The 20583-nt window shown below is 44.6% G+C and overlaps 1 protein-coding gene across 1 annotated transcript in view; it reads left to right on the forward strand.

The window, feature by feature from the left end:
• The first annotated feature begins 588 nt into the window (after positions 1-588).
• PSMD1 (proteasome 26S subunit, non-ATPase 1) overlaps positions 589-20583 on the forward strand; it is a 73332-nt gene continuing 53337 nt past the window's right edge. Inside the window, exons 1-16 of the mRNA XM_084267135.1 lie at positions 589-712; positions 3045-3088; positions 4119-4192; positions 4444-4613; positions 5469-5674; positions 6956-7099; positions 7970-8196; positions 9562-9622; positions 11347-11475; positions 13083-13171; positions 13805-13883; positions 14610-14783; positions 15741-15852; positions 16478-16674; positions 17264-17359; positions 17898-17962. Coding sequence (XP_084123261.1) covers positions 697-712; positions 3045-3088; positions 4119-4192; positions 4444-4613; positions 5469-5674; positions 6956-7099; positions 7970-8196; positions 9562-9622; positions 11347-11475; positions 13083-13171; positions 13805-13883; positions 14610-14783; positions 15741-15852; positions 16478-16674; positions 17264-17359; positions 17898-17962 — 1883 coding nt within the window. The 5' untranslated portion in view covers positions 589-696. The remainder of the gene's footprint in view (positions 713-3044; positions 3089-4118; positions 4193-4443; positions 4614-5468; positions 5675-6955; positions 7100-7969; positions 8197-9561; positions 9623-11346; positions 11476-13082; positions 13172-13804; positions 13884-14609; positions 14784-15740; positions 15853-16477; positions 16675-17263; positions 17360-17897; positions 17963-20583) is intronic.

Here is a 20583-nt window from a genome sequence, read left to right on the forward strand (position 1 = left end):
GGTTTGTTCTGGGGGGGCTGCCACACGCGCCCGGGCCTGTGCTTCCCTTTGCAGGGGAGCAGTGGGCTGGGGCGAGGCCTCGCCCCGCGGAACGCCAGGGAAGCCGGGGACCGAGGCGGCCTGGAAGCCAGAACTCCGGGGAGTAAAGTCCCCGCTCCCTGCCATGTCCTGGGGCGCGGCCGTGCCCCAAAAGACACCACCCCGCCGCAGGGCGGCCGCGGGGACCCCTCGGCGCCGCCGGCCGCCCCCAGGCAGCGGCGGGCAGGGCAGGGCCGGGCCGGGCCGCCCCCCCCCCCAGGCCAAGCAGAGCTGCTTCCTGTCAGGCATGAGGTGGCTGCCGCGCGGAGCGCAGCGTGAGGTCTGCGGGGGGCTGCGGCCTGTGGGCTCGGAGCCCGCGGGGCCCGTGCGCGCCTCCGCGCTCCGTGAGGCGGGCGCGGCACAGCGCGAGGCCCCACGAGTCAGAGCTGTCCCTGTCGCGCCTGCCGCCCCGCGCAGGCGATCGCCAGGAGCGCCTTCCCCGGGAGCAGCGGGGTCCTGCCGGAAGGGGTCCTTCACAGCACTTCCGGGCCGGGCGGCGGCAGACAGGCGGCGGAGCGGCGCGGACCCCGGGAGGCGGCATCAGCACCGCACCTGGGCCGGAGCGGAGCGGGCCGGACCGGACCGGACCCCACCTCCCTCCGCGGGCCGGGCGGCACCATGATCACCTCGGCCGGTGAGGGAGCGGCGCGGGGTAGAGCTGCCGGCCGGGGTTTCGCTGAGTCAGGGCCGTGACTGGGCACCGCCGCAGGCCGCGGCGGCGCCGGTCGCAGCGCTCCGTGGGGCCGGTTATCACGGGGCCCTTCCCCCCGCCCCGGCCACCTTTGGCCGGTAGTCGCCGTGTGCCCCGGTAGGAGCGGGAGGCTGTCCCGGTGCCCGGCGGCTCGTCGCAGCCGGTGCGCTCAGCCTGAGCCGCGGGAGGGGGCTGCCCGGTGCCCGCCCGCTCGCTGCAGGGTGCTGCGGCGGCCTGAGCGGGGCCGGCTCTCTGGCGGGCTCGGTGGGGACGATCGGGAGGCAGAGGCGGCTGCTTGCCCGCCCGACCGTCCCGGCTCCGCGCCCGCTTCCTGCCGGTGCATTCTGAGGGGACTCCGGTGACTTTGCGCGTCCCTTGGCGAACATCGGGGTGTTACTGCGCCGCGGCTGCGACCTGGCTGTTTTTCACCTGCTTACAGTGAATAACGCACGGGAGGTGTAAGCCCGGTGGGGGGTAAGGGCCTGCGGGAGGGGCGGGAAGGGACAGGCTTGAACTGGGGGTGTGGTGGGGGGTAGACATGCAGATGCCTCGCAGGGACGATGGCTAAGGAAGCGCGTGAGGAATTAAGTGTTAAATGCTTTGTGGATCGCCGGAGAGCTTCGCGGTATTAGGAAATAGTGGTATTTTTTAGAAGTACTCGGGACAGAAGGTAACCTGTGACTGGCTTTGAGAGAGAAACAGTGCAGAGAATAACAACCTGCCAGTAGCTTTCTCCTTCTGAACCCATTGTGTTACATCTAAGTCTTATTTTAGTTGAGGAGAAGTAGGAATTTGTTTCAGAGGTGTTTGAAGAAGAGTGAGATTGCTTCCTCCTGATTAGGCAAATGATCTGGCATTAAAAAATATAAAATAAAATTGTGCATTTGGAACAGAGCTGTGGAAAACAGCTGGAAGGAGCACTGTGGGGTGTGGTGGGCTAGTGAACCTGACTTCCCTAAGAGCCTCCTCAGTGCTTCTTCAGCTGCTACTGACAGACACTTGTCTAACTTGGTTTTAAAAGTGTCAGTTAATTGAGGTCCTGCAACCTCATTAAGCAAAGTGAATAACTGTCCTGTCAGAAAACTACCATCAAACCTCAATCTCTGAAGCCCCGAATAAAGCTTGGTCTTACAAGTTCTGTTCCTATCATGGCTGCCACAGATCAGATCATTCCCTTTCAGCTGCCTCATACACATATGAACTCTGTACCCTTCTCAGATTTCCATAGACTGACCAGTTACAGACCTCCAGTCAACCTTTGTAGGTCTGGTTGCTGGACTCTTTGTTCTTACTGCTCGACTCTGAACACCCCAGTTGGCTCGTAACTCCCGGACGTGGTGCCCGGCACTGGACACGGGTCTGGCTCAGGTGTGTGGGTGCCAAGCAGAAGGAAAGATTCCCTCATGTGTCTGCCATGAGACACTTTCCTACACCCCAGTGTGAAGTTTGGGTTCTTTGCCTCCCATTGCAGCCATGGGATATTATTGATCATGTTTCAACTCAATCCACTCTGCTGTTGGAATTTCTTTCTGTATTTGTACACTTGATCTACACAATCTCCCTTTAGAATTCAGTTGTCTTCAGTTTATCCCAGTTGGTCAAGACCTCCTGAAGGCCCAGATCAGTCCCTCCAGTAGGCTTGCTGGCCTTTCCAGTTTGGTGTCTTACTTAGATTTGAAAAGGTTGTCAAACTGTGCCACAGCTGAAATAGTGAATTGTGTTGGACTCTTCCAACCCTTTCAGTTGCGTCCTTGGAATCTGACAATGAGCCATCTACAAGCAATCTGCACATCCAGCTCCCCAGATAGCTGTGAACCCCTCTGATATGTCAGTTAATCCACATTTCTGTAGCTGTTGGTGCAGGTGTTCTGGGACAGCATCAGGAGCTTTGCTAAAGCTGTGAGATACGGCATCTTTTAGTCATGAGGCCTTTTTCTTGGCATGAAGGAAGTTTGGATGTGGTGACATGGTCTGTGTTATGCAGCTTGCTAGAAAGCAGTGATGGAGCTGGAAGTAAACCTCAGTATTTCTGTGTTCCTGTCTAATAGGTTTTCCTCTAACAAGGAAGATCAGTAAACTGTACCTTTCCAGTCCTAAACTCTGAATTATTTTATGTTCATGTTTGATACAAACTTGGGTCCGGTACTTGAATTTTAATACTGAAGATTTTAAATCAGCATTCCAGAGTCTTCTTTCCTGTTCTGTTGGTTTTGAACTACATTAGGTGCTTACTTTTGAAACAGGGTCCGAAACTGACTATGATCTTGTTTTGCAGCTGGAATTATCTCTCTTCTGGATGAAGAAGAGCCACAGCTCAAGGTAAGCTCTTGCATATGAGAGCAGATAACAGCAAATACATTGTGTTGGGAGCTTAAAGTCAGTAATGAGCAATGATTGGACAGCTACAGGTAGGTCCCAAATCATACCTAGCCTGAAAGCTGAAAGGAAGGGTGTAAATAACAGATGGCAAACTTCCTTGTTTGGAACGTGGATCAGACTGGAGCTTCACATGCACATATCCCCCGGCTCTCTGATGATAATGGGGTCCTGTTAATGAAATGTGTCCCAGAGACTGCATTTTTAACTACATAAAATTCAAAGCTGAAGAGTACCACAAGTTTTTAGCAAAACTTAAGAGATAGAAACCAAAATTATCACAATTGCAGTTTTCATTTAGGAAAAAGTATATAGTAGTAGTAGTAATAAGTAGTAGAAGAAAAGAGCAACAAAGAACTTTACAGTCCATAGCAGTATATGAATCCACAGGACAACACCAAACACCCACAGTGGTGATATATTGGTGATGCTTGGTAGTTACTTTAGGAGCTAACATAGCTACTTTTAGGAGGAAGGTGTGTATGCATCTTAAAACCTGGGTAATCCCCAGAACGTTTTGCTTGGAAACAGACATAGATGACAAGAGACCCAAATGAGCCCCACTTTTGCTCTGAACTAATTACAAGTGGACTGGTTCTAGTTCAGATATTGTTTGTGTGCTGAAGTACTGTGTCCAAACATAAATGGAGTTGGCTGGCATAGACCACAGGCCAAAGAAAGTCTGAAACCTTTGTATTGGAGAGAATTTCAGTTATCAGTCATTTCAGCCAGCCGGTCAGTCATTGCAGAGAAGCTGTGGGAAAGAGTGTCAGGGTTGACTTGCCTGTTAAATGAACAGCCCTTTATTTGAAAGGGTTTGCAAAGGTTACTGAATGCTTGCAAAGGTCTTTTAAAGTAGATTTTTTTGTTGAAGTCAGTGTTTATAATATCAGTCTTAGGTGGTGCTTTATTTTTACTAGAGAAGGTAATAAAATGCATTTTTTCACGTAATATAACTATGATTTTTTTGTAGGAGTTTGCTCTTCACAAGTTGAATGCTGTTGTCAATGACTTCTGGGCAGAAATCTCCGAGTCAGTGGACAAAATGTAAGAGAAGACACTTACTACATCAGGGTGTGCTGCTTAAAAAGAATGTGAGATACAAAATGGATGTAGTTCTTATAGCTTTATACTGGCTAGTACAATGTCTAGCTCCATATTTTCTGGGGAGCACTCATATAAGTGGATATGGGGGTTGGAGCTGTAGTCCCAGAGATGCAAGTTTGATTGAGCTGTCACGTGGCCTTAAAGAGAACTGAGCAGACAGAGCTGATCCTTCTTCTCTCTCTTCTTTGCAGCGAAGTTCTCTATGAGGATGAGGGATTTCGGAGCCGGCAGTTTGCTGCTCTAGTTGCTTCTAAAGTTTTTTACCACCTGGGAGCTTTTGAGGAGTCACTGAACTATGCCCTGGGAGCAGGGGACCTCTTCAATGTCAATGACAACTCGGAATATGTGGAGACCATCATTGGTAAACAACTGTTGCTGCAAAAGAAAAACCCTTGTGAAAACTACTGTCGCTTTGAGATTTGACTAGACTGAGCTGCTTTTCTCTGTATTTCTCTTCCTCGTGTTCATTTGAACTGATGCTGCAGCTGGTTTTGCCCAGTCTATTTTTGCTTTGTTTCCCCTGCTCTAGGATTTTGTAAAAGAACTGATCTAGGAGTTCTGGCATTTTTTCCCTATTCCTAACCATTATTCCAATGCAAGTTCCTAATAGCAAAATTACATTAGTTGTTTATTCTCTCTTCTCTTATTCATGTGTTGATGTTACTGCTGATGTCAACATAACTTTAGAAATTATTTGCTAGCAAGCATAGCTCCACACCTAACTGAGGGGTACCATTTATTTTAATCCACCCTTAACAAGACAGCAAGTCAGATATTGAATGTATGTATAACTTAAATGTCTTGTCTGCTGGTATCACCCTGTATAGGGTAAGATGGACCAGGGCTGGCTCTCAGTCTCCCTAACTAGTGCTTACAGTGGAGTTAGGAAGCCTCCTACCACTGTTTCCTCATTTATTTAAAATAACAGGCCACTTAAAATGGAACTGAGGGCATGAGCTTTGTTTAAAAATATGTAATTGGTTTCAGCACTAAAAATCAGAATTTTCTAGGAGAGAGTTAGGAAGATACTGATATATCTTCCACTACTCTCTGCTTGTGACTGTACAAATAGTTCTTGTGCTTCACCCTTGTGTAGTTCCCTGTGTATGTTGGTAGAAGGTGGGTATACACACGCTGCTCTATTCATCTGTAAACCATCTGCAGATGCCTGAGAAGCTGATTTCCCCCCCCCTGTATTTGTTCGGTATCTTTCCAGCAAAATGTATCGACCACTATACCAAGCAGTGTGTGGAGAATGCAGAGCTGCCAGAAGGGGAGAAGAAACCTGTTGATGAAAGGCTGGAAGGGATAGTGAACAAAATGTTCCAGCGGTGCTTGGATGACCACAAGTACAAGCAGGCCATCGGCATAGCTCTAGAGACACGCAGGCTGGACATCTTTGAGAAGACCATCCTCGAATCGGTACGTGCAAGAGACAGGAGGTGTGTGTAGCTGGTCCCTTCCAGGTGTGGATCCAGAAGTGAAGTGCAGGATCTGTGTTTCTCTGCAACTTGGCCCTGTTTTGTATGAACAGAATAAAAGGTGAAGCTCAGGGGTGTTCGGTTCAGCGTCTTCACTGAGGGCTATCAAGTGCAGAGAGAACTCTCCCTTTAAAAAATCCTTGAGGTTCAGGTTGTTGGGAGAATATTCCCAGGAAGCCTGGCTATGTGCCCTCTTCTTTAGGTATTTCTTGTCAGCTACTAGCAGGGAGAGATACGGTGCTGAACTAGGCAGACTTTAGGTCTGGTGTAATGTAAGAACAGCTCTTTTACTTTGTTACGCTTGTTATGTGCTTGAATTCACCATGGGAAGGGATCTGTAGGGTTAGGTGACTGATTGATTTATGGGAGGTAAACCAAAACAAAAACATCACGTAGTTGGGTGAGCTGCTTTGATTTTCAGTGAGTGGCTGTGTGCAGTCTTGCCCTGCCCTGACTGCAAGGCAGCACAGTCTGGCTTTAACAGCTTTCACTGAGAGTGTAAGGTTGAGTTACGTTAGTAGTGATGCTAAGAGAAGCGTGCCTGTAGTCCTTTGCAGCAGCTTGTCAGTTGAGTGTAATCTTGTAGTGCTGCAATATTTCATTTAGATGCCAGAACATGTGGCTTAAATCCCTTTAAATTTTACCACTTAGTTTACAGCTTTCCCATTTTTTTGGACGTCTCCCATTTCTGTGTATGGGGGAGATAATCAAGGCATCTGTCTCTGTTCTGTTTGCCATCCTGTGCATTCACTAACTTTATTGCCCATTATAAATCCTTCAAACTACGTTTCTGAACTGTAGTAACTAAATCTGTTTCCCAGTCTCTAGCAAGAAATACGTGTGTTTGGGGGATCTTTTCTTGGTGTGTGGTTTGTTTTGCTGACATTGTATGTTCAGTGAATTTCCCTGTGTTAGAGAATGAATATTCAAAAAGGACTGGTAAAGAAGGTGAAATAAGTATTGAACTTTTAAATTAGTCTTTTGCTATGTTCTAATTACCAAATTAAATACTGGTCCTGTACATTTTTGGTAGTATTTTTTTCTTTAAACTCCAGTGTACCTGGATATAAGCTTTTCTGAAAATGGGAAATAAAACTGTGAGGTTTCTATGTGCATGTCTTTTGCTCTGCTTTTTAAAATGGAAATATGTAGCTTTATTTTAATTTCTAAATCTTGCTTGTCAGTCCAAACCCAGCCTTGTTATCCTTGCATTTAATTTCAGAATGATGTTCCTGGGATGCTAGCCTACAGCTTGAAGCTCTGCATGTCTTTGATGCAGAATAAACAGTTCCGCAATAAAGTCTTGAGAGTTCTAGTTAAAATCTACATGAATCTGGAGAAACCAGACTTCATCAATGTGTGCCAGGTAAACCTCTGAGTTGTGTTTAAAGATCAATCAGAAGTTAGATGTGTTTGACGACATCTACCTGATATCTATGTTGTGTTTTTTTACTCAGTCACATTAAACATCTTTCCTGGTTGTGTGCTACAGATAGATATTCTCACTTTGATATATATATGATAGATATACTCACTTGATAGATCAAGTGAGATCAACTTGACAGAGAGATGCAAGTGTTGCACATTTGGTCAATATATAGAGAAAGAAACACTTTGAAAGGCAGCTGGGGGATGTAGAAAATTCTGACAGAATGTTTCAAGCCTGTGTAGGGAGTATCAGATGGTAGGTTCACAGCTTGGAAATGTATTGATTCCTCCAAAGAACATTGACAGGGCTTTGGTTTTTGGTTAGCCATTGGAAGCATTTAGACAACCAATTATGAAGTTACTCAGATGTTCTCAGGCCTTTGCCAGCCTTGGTAGGCCATGTACATGTGACTCAGGAGTGTTACACCTGTTCTGTTTTAGCTGAGACATACCAATGAAATAACTGCTGCTGCTTTAATGTACCTCTGAGGATTCTGTGTTTCATAGTGGGACAGCTTCGTCCACTTCTAAAGATATAGCTGCAGAAATAAGAAGTCTTGAATGTTGTGTCTTGAAATTGTAATACTTGTTCTAATTTATAAACTGACCTATTCAAACTCTTCAAAGATTACTGTTATCTCCTACAGAGAGGGAATTTTTCGTTGAAGGAGTGTTTTGTGGAAGCAGCAGATGAGGGAATGGGGAAAATGAAGTGTGTGGCCTTGGGTAGTGTTGCTTTTGCATTCTGAAATACGTCATGTCTCCTGATTTTGTATTTCTGTTCTGTTCTTCCCTTCCTCCTGCTCAGTGCCTGATATTCCTGGATGACCCGCAGGCAGTGAGTGACATCTTGGAAAAACTGGTGAAGGAAGACAACCTTCTCATGGCCTATCAAATTTGCTTCGATCTGTATGAAAGCGCGAGCCAGCAGTTCTTGTCCTCTGTGATCCAGAACCTGCGCACAGTTGGCACTCCCATTGCCTCTGTGCCGGGATCCACCAACACCGGCACCGTCCCTGGATCGGAGAAAGACAGGTGAGGAGGTTGGCTGGAGAAGAGATGTAACTGTGTGGTTACAATCCTGCTCTGATGGAGCCCCTTCTGTGTAAGGAAGACTGCTACAAGCAGACCAGTTACTCCCCTAAATTAAGTCAGGACAATAGAGAAGACATGCAATTTGCAAATTGTCTATTACCAGAACCCACTGTTGTTTGAAAGAACACGTTTTCCTTTGCAGTTGAGGTAAGTGTGGTGCAGTTACTGTGCTCAGTTAATGAGCAGTAATTCATTAAGCCATAGTATGAGTTGCTCAGGAACACTGAGCAATTTGTAACGCTCAGGAAGGGGCGAGTTCCAGCAAAAAGCTCATCGCAGCTGTGTGCAAGCGTGGTTTCACATCATGGCTGTGCTCTGCTGCCTGCTTGTGGGAAGAGTGAGCATAGGTGATGATGTAGGGTTACAGACCCTTTTCTACTTGCAGTTCAAAAGAGCTAGTTCAGATCTAGTCTGAGTTTTGCTGAAGTCCTGACATCTGAAACCTCTTCAGTGGCCAGCATCACTGAAGCCACTGTTAAGAAAAGCAAAGTTGGCATTAACCTTTCTGTCTCCTCTATTTATTTTGATGACTTAGGGAAATGGCACAGCTAATTTTATTTTAAACCTGTTTTTTGAGGATTGGCCAATCCCTGCTAATGCTGCTGCCCAGCTTTGGGGCAGCAAGGAAGAAGTCTGTGCTCCATCTGCTCTTTATTCACCAGAGCTGTCACATCAGTACACAACCTGATAGTGTGTGATGGAGAATGCTGCCTAAGTCCAGGCTGGTTAAATAGAAGGGCTTATGCAGCTGTGGGGAACTATGTCTAAATGCTTTTGAATCAGTGATAGGGCATAGCAAGCATTCTCTCTTCCAGTGAAAGAAAAGGAAAGGCACAGAATAATTTCTAAGTCAGCCTGTGAAGCATTAGGACAAGGTGCTAACAAGAGCTTAGTATGCTTCATTTGCATTTCAACACTGTAATGTCCATCCTAATAATGATGAGCTCAGGGCTTCTGGGTAAGGGTATAATTAGCCTTGCTGCCTTGTTTGTTGACCTTGTTTTCTCACCTGTCTCTGCCTGTTAATTCATTCCCTGCAAGCATCTCTATTTTTTGTAATGGATGGAATAAGAGCATGGGGTTTTCCAGGCCTTTGACTTCAAGTTCCTTGAAAATTGATTTGTGGAGGAGTTTGCTTCTCAGCAATGACCTCCAGATAGTCAGCACTTGCCCTGTCAAAACCTGTTTCCAATCATCCTCTCCAAATCCCAGGCTACTCTTGCAGGACAGCATTCAGCTATAATTACAGTGCTTGACTAGTTATGAGTGATAAACTGGGTTACATGTTTCTTTATTGTATTTCAGTGATGCTATGGAAGCAGAAGAGAAGCCAGGAAGCACTTGTGCTGGGAAGTCTGCAGAAATTGTGAGTGCTGTTTCCAAAACACACCTTGCTTAGTTTTTCTTCTGTGTTCTCTTTGAATCTCTTGGGTTGCTAAGTTGGTTTAGCTAATGAAGAATGGAATTCATTTCTCTCTTGCTTGGAGACAAGGTGGCAGATGATCTCTGATGACCAAATACCTGACAGCCTGAAAGTCCAGCAGTTCAGATACTGAAAACTGGGGGAGAGTGGAAAGTGTATAGATTTCAGCAGGAATTAATGAGCCCTCCAAAAAAGGGACAGGAGTATCTGGACTCGTGTGTTTGCTTTTTGTTGATAGTGATAGGTAATGATAGAAATCATTACCTCATTCCAGAAGGAAGGTCCTGAAATTTGGCTGCTGCTGAGAACCTTAGCTGATGAATTACCTTGTTGCTTTGCTTTTCTTCTGAAATATAGTTGTGGTTCTGGCTGGACAGAACCAATCCTATTCTGCAGGAATGGCAGGAAAGGATGCTGATGTGAAGGAGGAAGGTGTTGCCTCTGGCTAGCGTGGTGGTGGTGTTTGGCCACCTGGTTAGAATCTATTTGTTTGGTTTCTTTTCCTAAGTATTGGAGAAAGTGAGTTCTAACATGAATATACAATCACATTTCAGCATGTGGAACAGCTAGTGTCATTCTGACACTTCTGATGCTGAGGAAAGGAAATGCTACTGGAGGGGAAAGCAGAACCCATGGCAGTTGGGTTTTTTTTCTTTTTCCCCATGGTGCATGTTTGCAACTAGACTTGAGAATCTTTGAGAGATTCTTGCAGATTGCTTAAAAGTTAATCAAAGGCAAACAGAAGTGTTTTCTTGAAATTATATTCCACGAGGAAAACAAAAGGGGTGGAGTTTGTGCTCCCATCAAGGAACCCATAAACAGTGCTTATGCACAGGAAGGGTGTCCCAAATCCGTTTGTGCTGCATGGGCATTGCTCACTCTGCCAAGGGGCAAGTACATAAAAAGATCTGTGTGGCCAGAAATGTTCTTGAGCTTAATCTTCCACAATTCAGAATGCTGAATACAAAGGAATAATTGAGGGGCTTAGTTTAAGGGCTGAACTACTCACGTTTGGCTGGTCTCTGACCAGCTGACAGTGTCATTACAAAGAGCTGCAGTGTACTTTTCACCCTGCTCAGAAGGGACTTCAGTTGGAACTTAATCCATGGAAACTGTTCCATGGTGATGAAGAAAGAGACTTTCTCAAAGAACTCTGGGAGATGAATGTATTGGAGATGCCTTGTTCTACTTGCTGTTGTTCTAAATAAAGCCTTTAGCTTATGAGAGTGATGCTGAGTGTCAGCAGGGTGATGCAAAGTGTTGTGGCTTTGTGATCTTCTCCATTAAAACCTCCATGGAAATAAGGTTCACATTTATAAAAGTGGTTGCTGTTGTTGGGATACTCATTGTGTCTGTAAGGCCAAACACAGCAGCTTGCCAGAATATCAGATGTCACTCATATCCTTTTGCTTTCAATGAAAGAATACATTTCTTTTCAAAGAATCTCTTCTCCCACCTGCACTGTTGTGCACAAAGGGACTTAAGATTTCCTGGGAGGTGTGGACTTGTGTAGCAAGGGCAGAAACAGTGTCCTTTTAGTCCTAAATTCTGGTAGAGTGTGGTATATGGTGATGGGAACATACCAGAATGGCTCCTCACGAACTGTGTTTTAGCAGAGCTGTAGTTGGGTATTGATGTGTTTTCTTCTTTTTTGCTTGTATGTAAAGAACCCAGAGCCCAAGGACCAGATCTCCAAAATGATTAAAATTTTAAGTGGGGAAATGGCCATTGAGCTACATCTGCAGTTTTTAATACGAAACAACAATACAGACCTCATGATCCTCAAGAACACAAAGGTAAGAGGCATTGTTAGATGTGGATTCATCTGATTAATCCTGTGTTTGACCATGTTGCTGTTATTTTACATCGTCATCTTAGGTTTTAGCATTGCCTCCCTGTGTTTTGAGGGTACCAATCTGGGGTTTGGTCACAGTAAATCAGCATTTAAAACTTGGAAGCTGTGAGAATGAAGAAGAGCTGATTGCACCCAACGAAGGCCTTATAATCAGATTGCTTTAGCTTCCAGTATGTCCTAGTGACCCCAGCTGCTAAAAGCATGTTGATTTTTTTTTTTAAATTTATTTTTTCCAATTGAGTATAGAAATGAATCCATTTCTCCCCCTCTTTTTTTTTGGTGTTTCATCTTTTTTCTATCTGGTCAGTAAGATAGAATCACAGAATCACTTGGGTTGGAAGAGACCTTTAAGATCACCAAGTTCAACCACAACCTAACACAGCCCAGTCCACCTCTAGACCATGTCTCCAAGCACAACATCCACATGCCTTTTAAATACCTCCAGGGATGGTGACTCCACCACTTCCCTGGGCTACTTGACAACCCTTTCAGTAAAGAAATTCTTCCTGATATCTAACCTAAATCTCCCCTGGTGCAATTTGAGAGAAGAGACTGGCCCCCACCTCTCTACATCCTCCTTGCAGGTAGTTGTAGAGAGCGATAAGGTCTCCTGTCAGCCTCCTTTCCTTATGACTAAAAAGCCCCACTTCCCTCAGCTGCTCCTCATAGGACTTGTGCTCCAGACCCTTCATCAGCTTCATTACCCTTCTCTGGACATGCTCCAGCATTTCAACGTCCTTGTAGTGAGAAAAATGGACCAACTCACCCTCCAACTCCCTATCTTGATCCAGTGTGAACACTGCTGGTTGGGGCAGGAGGGAGTGAGCTAGAACTGTAGGTCAGAGAATACTGGTATCTTGGTGGAGGGGTTACATGAGAGCACAACTGCAGCTTGGCCTAAGAAATCCTGACATGTGCTCAGAGACAGTATTTCCACATTGAAGACAAAGCCAATCAGATACTGTAATGTAGGTAGTGCTGGTAACTTGAGTAACTGTTTTTGTTTTGGAAGGTGTAACTCACGGTGGCCAATCAAAAACTTAACAGATAAATTAGACTCTCTTTAGAGTTTAGAAACCATGTGAGACTGGTTTTATGTCTGAAATGAGATGCGTGTTACAGGCAAAAATAGTAAGGGGTGTTTGTCAGTGGGTTTCTCTGCTTAAGGAGGAAATGGATGCGTGTTGGAAAATGTTTTCCATCTGCTTGCTGGTTAAGTGCTTGGGAGCGATCCTGCATAACATTCCAGGGATGGCCTATGCACTGCAGAGCTCAATTCTGGGAACCAGAAGTGGGGCTTTCCAGTTAATCTGCAGTGGAAGGAATCACGTCTCTGACAAAAACTCACAGAAAGGATTGGTTTGCAATGGAAAGATGGCTTGAGGATATTAGAGAGTATTAACAATTTATTGACTTTGATTAAAAGGAAATCACTGGTTAAATTGAGCCTAATTACAACCCATGTCTCTAGTGTACTGGCAGGCATGTTAAGCAAACTCAGACATGTTGTTTGCTGGGCAGTGATACCGACTGTGTTTGTTCTTTCAGGATGCAGTGCGGAATTCCGTGTGTCATACAGCAACGGTTATAGCAAATTCCTTTATGCATTGTGGTACCACCAGTGACCAGTTCCTCAGGTAAATCTGCATCAGGGAAGCTCCAGTGTCATTTAGAGCTGTTTGAACGATGTTGTTCCCCTTCTTAAGCTTAAACTTCTGAATGGGTGACTGTGGAACTCTGATGGGCTCAGAGAAGAATAAACCAAAAGATCTGAAAACTAAAGTGGAGGCAGAGGGAAGAAGCTGGAATTGTTTCTTTTTCTCTATCCTCATGATTTGGCTTTATTTGAATGCTAACCATGTGAGCGTTTGGAGGATAGAGATCTGGAATTTGCATTCTCCTTATTTACTGCTTGGGGGATTTCTGAGATGGTGATGCATCTTTTTTGGTAGAGACTGACAGTGCTGACTTGAGAAAAGCTCCAGAAACTCTGCTAAAGTTTCTCACAGAGACTTGATGGGCTGCATATTCAGCAGTTGTTCCCCATCTGTCACCGAGATCACCACTATCTAGGAGCTTGATGACTACCAGGCAATAATCCAGGCTGACGAAGGGGGAGGGATACAGAGCATAAATGCAGTTGGCCTTTTTCCCTTCTGGAGCTACTCTCTGGTGTGGGAGCAGGCTTTGGTGTTAAGAAACCTTGCTTGCAAGGTGAGGAATGGGTTGTATGAAAACATTTATATAACCTTTCTGGTTTTGTCTTCCAGAGACAATTTGGAGTGGCTGGCCAGGGCGACTAACTGGGCTAAGTTTACTGCCACCGCCAGCTTGGGTGTTATACACAAGGTGATGTTGCATTTATTTGCCTCTGTTCAGTATAAATGCTTGACTTGTGAGCACTGAAGGCATTTGAAGTGAGGATTCTGAATATCTCCTGTTCTCCAGTTTACATAGTCTGTTGCAAGGCACAGCTCTAACAGTTTCTGTCTTTGCACTAAAGAAAAGCTGTGCTTTATCAACTCTGTCTCATCTGGTATCCAATCTAGTTTATGGCATGTTTTGCAGTAGGGTAACATAGCTCAAGAAGACAATCTTCTTCCTAGTTCTTCTCTTCCTGAGAGTTGCAGACAGTCTTTGGTTTCTAGCTATTAAAATTGCAGGTGTATATTTCATATGGAACAGTGCCAAAGTCCTTACTGTACTTTCTGTAAGTTTGAATGGTGACTGAAGTAGCTGTCATTTTCTTCACATTTGTGCACAGGCAGGGTGTATTTAAACCTGTCTTGAATTTGCAAGAAGTCTTTGTAAATGTTTTGTGTGCTTCAGCCCCTGTTGAAGTGCTCTAGGGAGTCAATTGGTGTAGCTTTCTAGCCAGGCGTTTGACACATACTTGTGTACTGGGGTTAACAAACCTCAGTAAAGAAGGATTCCTGGTTGATTTTTGTGAAAAAAGTCATGTCTGTAACAATTGTTTCCTGGGTTGTTTGACTGTTACTGCAAAATGTTTGCATCCACTGTTTTTTCACCTGTCACTTCCCCCTGTCTTCCTTGCCTGTTACACTGTCCATACAGGGTCATGAGAAAGAGGCGTTACAGCTAATGGCAACGTACCTGCCCAAGGACACCTCTCCGGGCTCAGCCTACCAGGAAGGTGGAGGTCTCTATGCCTTGGGTCTCATTCATGCAAACCATGGTGGGGACATCATTGACTATTTGCTGAACCAGCTGAAGAATGCCAGTAATGACGTACGTACTGGTTTCAGTAATGAACCTTTGTTTTGCCAGGAATCTCCAGAAGGGTCCTAGCTGAGGTACAAGCAGGATTGAGATGTAACTAAGGCTGGCAGTGGTATGACAGTTATACCTCCTGTGGGCCTTCAAACCAGGCTTAGTATTGGTTGCTCAAGCTTTAAATAAGACTTTTAGGAAAGTCTTATGTATTTGACAGTGACTACAACTTCGTTTTCTTACTGCTTATATATTTACTTTTGTTTTGCTAGAGGCCCTGCAGTATTTGGACACTGTTGAGGCTCACAGTGTAGCTGACACAGGAATAAGCTTCTGCTGCCCTGTAGGCTTAATGCATCTCATATGAAAAGACGTGTTTTATTTCACCACTTAATGTTTGTAGACCTCTGCAAAATGCCTCTTTTAAAGTTTGGAATGGATTAGTATTTTCCCAGCACGTTCCCTTCTTCTCTTTGGGTAATTTCAGATTGCATCTTTAAAAATTCAGTGAAGGCATCCCACTTGCCTTATTGCAAATGTACAGCCTGTCCTGTGTCCATTGTTAGAACAGAAGGAGATACAGGCTGTTGTAAGGGGGTACTGATTTACCTTTCCTTTCAAAAGCTATTACTAGGCAGCACTTTTTACACACGGTGCAGATCTGTGTTATTGCATAAATTTCAGTGGGGAAAAAGACCTTAAGGATACTAGGAATTCTAATGTGCTATGTGTAAAGCTTCTCATATTCATTGTTTCTGAGCTTTTGAACTGCTGGTTTTGTTGTATCTTTTGCCTCTTTTAATCTGAGTTGTGTCTGAGAAGGTAAAAATCATATTTCTAACAGGTCAGGAGACCATTTTTGATGGTTTGGGGCTAAAATGTTGCAGCTCTGTATTGACAGAAAGATGTCTACTTCAGCTGAAGGCCATATTGCTGCCTGTTCTATGATCACTGAACTCGTATATGCTTCTCTAGATTGTCCGACATGGTGGAAGCCTGGGTTTGGGACTGGCTGCTATGGGAACAGCACGTCAAGATGTGTATGATTTGCTGAAAACAAATCTATACCAGGATGATGCAGTGACAGGTAAATGTTCTGCTTTCAAAGCAAATAATCATCTGAGGCCTTATCAGGCATGTGGTGGTTTTTGATCGTTATTTTTTCCCCGGTTTTCTGTCAGCAGCAGAGATTGCTTCTGGGTTGCCTTGGCTGTGTTTTATTTACTGACCTTTTCCTGATTAGCATGGCTCTTTAGTGATGGGGCAGTAATGGTCAGAGGTCTTGTCAGCACTGGTCTGTGGCACTGTGCCAGGTATGCTAAGATATGCTATATCTTCAAATAGTCCCTTATTTTGCTCTGTTCTTTCATTTGTTGCAAGCTTTTTGTTTAGTGTACTTGAGCTCCAGAGCCATGTGCTGGTTTTGGCTGAGAGGCAGACTTGGAGAAGCTTGTGGGGGCTGCATCTATCTACATTGGCAGGAAACATCACAAGAAAATCATCTTGGTTGCTCTTGGCCCACGAAAGAGAAAATTTAACTTGACAGGGAAGAGCACTAAGCTGTGGCCGGTCGGTTATCGTTACAAGTGTATTTGGCTGTGGCATGGTAGTGTCCAAAAGTGATCTGTTGGCCTACATCTGTAGGTCATCTCTAGATATTTACTGCTTTGGGGAACAGTTTGATTAACTTTCTGCTTTTCTGTGCTGTGCAGGTGAAGCAGCTGGGCTGGCACTAGGATTGGTTATGCTAGGATCTAAGAATGCTCAGGCTATTGAGGACATGGTTGGCTATGCACAAGAAACCCAGCATGAAAAGATTCTCCGAGGCCTCGCAGTTGGAATTGCTCTGGTCATGTACGGGAGGATGGAGGAAGCAGATGCTCTCATTGAGAGTCTCTGCAGAGATAAGGTAAGTTGAGCTGTGGCTCATTTCATAATTTCTTACATGGATGATCGTCCCATCCTTTTGTGAAATCTCCAGCTGTGGTGGGTTGGTTGTTTTGAACCAAGGAAGTTCTTAACATGGGTCTGAAGTGAGGCGGTTTCACAGGTTGCTTCAGTCTGATCAGAAATACAAGGACAGTAGTGCTTAGTCATGTATTTCTCTACCCTCATATTCAGTCTCCACAGTCCTGTGAGCAGCAACAAGGAGCAGAACAGGGTGTAATGGTTAAAAACAGATGAGGCTTGCTGTGGTTGGGTCGTTCTCAAGGATCTAGTGGTGGTCGGTAGTAGACAGTGAATAAGAAGCAGAATGACATGTGCCAGATACTGTCCTGGGCAGCATATTAGCACAGCAACTTTCTGTCCCCCTGAAACTGGTAACAACAACCCCGCAAACCTGATGATTGTCCTGTTACTCAGTCCTAATAAACAACTAACCACTAAGGCTAGCTATCCATTTGCAGATTCCAGGCCTAGGAGTGGAGCAGATTTGAAGTCAGAGTTGCAGAGACCCTGTTTGGATGGATGCTAAATAGTGATGCTTTCTCTTTCAGGATCCAATTCTCCGCCGTTCCGGCATGTACACTGTTGCTATGGCATACTGTGGCTCAGGGAACAATAAGGCTATCAGACGCCTGCTGCATGTGGCTGTAAGTACTGTACAGGGCTCAAGAGCACGTAGCAAGACATTTGTCTTGAGAGAGTAAGCACATCACTTTAACAGGCCTTGTGTCTATGGTGTTAATGTTCTGGTCCAAATCAGAGATTGTAAAGTGAGGGAAGCTTTCCTTAATGCTATGAGCAGACGTAACAGGGTCTTCTAAAATAATGATAAGTAGACTGAGCAAGAGACTATTCAGTCTGGTATCACGAGAAAGGAACATACTGAAAAGTAAAACATGATTCTGAAGTAGTTGGTAATGGGTTTGCAGTGAATAGTCTGGGTAATGATGGGCTGGGGAAAGAACAAGCTGTAAAAGGTGAGGTCTGTCAGCTCTTCAATAGCCCTGCAGTCACAGTGTATGAACAAGAGAGAGGCTGTTTCAGCTAAGGCTGAACATGATTGCTAGCTTGCTTTCTCTGCATCCTGTCATTTGATTAACTTGTGTGCATGACACCTGCCCTGGAATATTGCAGAGTCCTCAAGTGTTTCAACTACCTTCTGAGCGTCCTGTTTTCCTTTTGTAGGTGAGCGATGTGAATGATGATGTGAGGCGGGCAGCTGTTGAGTCACTTGGTTTCATTCTGTTCAGGTACAGTATCTTCCTTTGTCACTTCCACAGCCTTCAATTTGATGTCTCTTAGATTTTTCAGGAAATGTGCACACTATTGCTTTCACAAAATGACTCGGTCACTAACTGAGTGGAGGTTGTAAAGTCAAAACACTGAGGGAGAATAAAATTTGGTTCAGAATTAGAAGCCTTTCTTAATGTTCAGCAGATGCTTAATAAGCCTTTCTGTAAGTTTCCAGACTTCCAGTGTAATTATCTGAGTAGAGTTAGATGAAGTTGACAAATAGAATGAAAAATTAATATTTGCAAGATTGAGAGGTAATTAAAAATTAAATATGCCCTGCTTGTGCCAGGACTCTTAAAGGCACGAGCATTCAGACAAATATGTCTGCCTGATTGATGCCTAAAGCATTCCTGGAGGTTGTGACTTCAAAAATAACTAACCTGAAGAAGGATGTCAGAATAGGCTTTCTTGATTTTTAAGTATCCCCTGTTAAACCCTGACAGGTTTCTAAGCTTAGCACTGTGGTAATGTCAGCCCAGTACAAAATATTCATGTTTGCTTTGGTTCTCTCAAGTGAAATCTGTCACTGAACTGGTATTTTGTAGTTCTCTGTAGTTCCTTAGGCAAGGTGTGTTTGGGTTTTTTGGGGGTGTTTTATTAGCTCAGGGAATTGGGATGCTCGCCAAGCACCAAACTTTCATCTGTTAATACAGTCATCTGTGTAGTCTGAGTACTGAGCCAAGCTGCAGCCTTTGAGCATGTCTGAGAGGAGGTCATGCGTATTTGGGTACAGGACTGTAATTTAAAAATATCTTTGCATCTTCTTTGGGTTAGTGGCAGTCTGTGTAAATTCATACTAAAAAGCAGGATAAGAAGTACTTAAAGTGGGCATTATAAAACTGGGTTGCTGATATGACCAGTCAATTTGTCATTGAGCAGTTTTCTCCTCACATAGAAATTACTCTGCTTCATTCCGGTTTATCTGAACCTTATTCTGGCTGCAGTTAAATGTATTTACAAACAGAATGGCTTCTCTTTGTGGGCAGCAGGTGTCTCCCAAGAGCTTCTGCTCTGCTGCTTTCATGGGCACGCACCATTCCTTGCTGCATAGCGCTCCGTGTCTCTCCTGAAGCCAAAGGGTCTGTTTAACTGGCTTCTGTATCTGTGTACAGAAGGCAGATTCCATACAGGCCTTCCAGAGTTTCAGGCATCTTTTTTCCAAACAGGTTGTGACAAAGCAAATTTGATCTCTGATTGCAGTATCATTTTTCTTTTCCACAAATGCAAAACATAGTTGAACATTGGTGGCTTAGGCTCTGAGCTAAAACATTTGCCATGTGCTGGCATCTTGTCAGAGCAAGATAATTCTGGGCCTGTTCTCTGCATATTCAGCAATGAGGAAATGAATCACATCATCTTTTGACTCTTTTACCTGCTCTGCAGTGGTTCAGATCTTATCCTGCCTTTTCCCCTCCCTTTCTGGAGGGCTACAGTCCAAAACCTGCTTGAAACCTGTTTACATAACAGGGAGGAATACTTCCTTGTAGATTCCAGTGTCCACCTTTCTTGGTGGCAAAAAACTAAATCTTTGTAGCTGATTGTCAGTGGCTTCTGGAGGCAGAATGTTTGTGTTAGGCTGTTGTGGTTGCTGACACTTTTCACTTGATACCTTTTGCAAAATGCATGATCAGTTGTTTTGCTTTAGGGCCCAGTTTGGGAGGGAGCCCTTGGTTTGTCTAACCCAGTCCCCTGCATTCACATGCAGCAATGGAAGGGATTTTCTGCTTGGAGGGCCCTCTAGACAACCTCCAGCGTTAATTACTCTTAATTATAAACCAAAAACCATGTTACAATTCCTGGAAGGAATTCTTGAGCTAGGATCTAGAAGCTGGTTTTACATTTACCTTTTCTGTTTGCTGAAGCTGCTGGTTAGCCCTGATTGTATGCTCTGGCCTGTCCCAATACTGCAGGGTGCAGAGACTTAAAAGAACAAGTGGGCTGTGAATTTGTCAGGTTTCATGGCTGAAATGACATGTCTGTCTTAGAAGCGTTGTTTGTTGAAGTCTGACTGGATTTACTTGTCTTAGAGTGAGTGATCTGTCAGCTGGTAGGTATACAGGGCTTTTGAACAAAGTCTTTTGTGATGAGAGGTGAACAGATCTGTAAGGCAGTGGGCTAAGCCCCTGCAATTAATCTCATCTTAGGTGAAGGAACATGATTAAAGGTCCTGTGAGAAGAGGTCTCCTTGAATTCTTTGTCTGTGGTTTCAGAAAGGCAACTGTGATGTCAGGGTTGAAATAAGAGATTAAATTTGTTAATGTGGACTACATTTTCCTCAAAATTCATGCCATTAGTGTAGGGTTGAGCATGTTGGAGGTATATCTTCATCTGCTGGGTCGTACACTACAGCAGCAGGAGTATGTATGGACTTTTCTTCTGTCAGTTCCTCCTACAGGAATAATTAAACCCATGTATGGGTGGACATTGCACAGTTAGAGGGTGGTAATTTCCATAAAAGCAGCACTGGTGAACATGACAGAGCTCCTGAGAGAGAGGTAGAGCCCACAAGTTTACTTTGTGTCAAATACCTAGTTAGCTTTTCTTCTATCTATGAATAAATGTTCTTCCTCTTGGATTT

This window comes from Gallinula chloropus (genome assembly GCF_964237585.1).
Source record: "Gallinula chloropus genome assembly, chromosome: 8".
Taxonomy (NCBI): Eukaryota; Metazoa; Chordata; class Aves; order Gruiformes; family Rallidae; genus Gallinula; species Gallinula chloropus.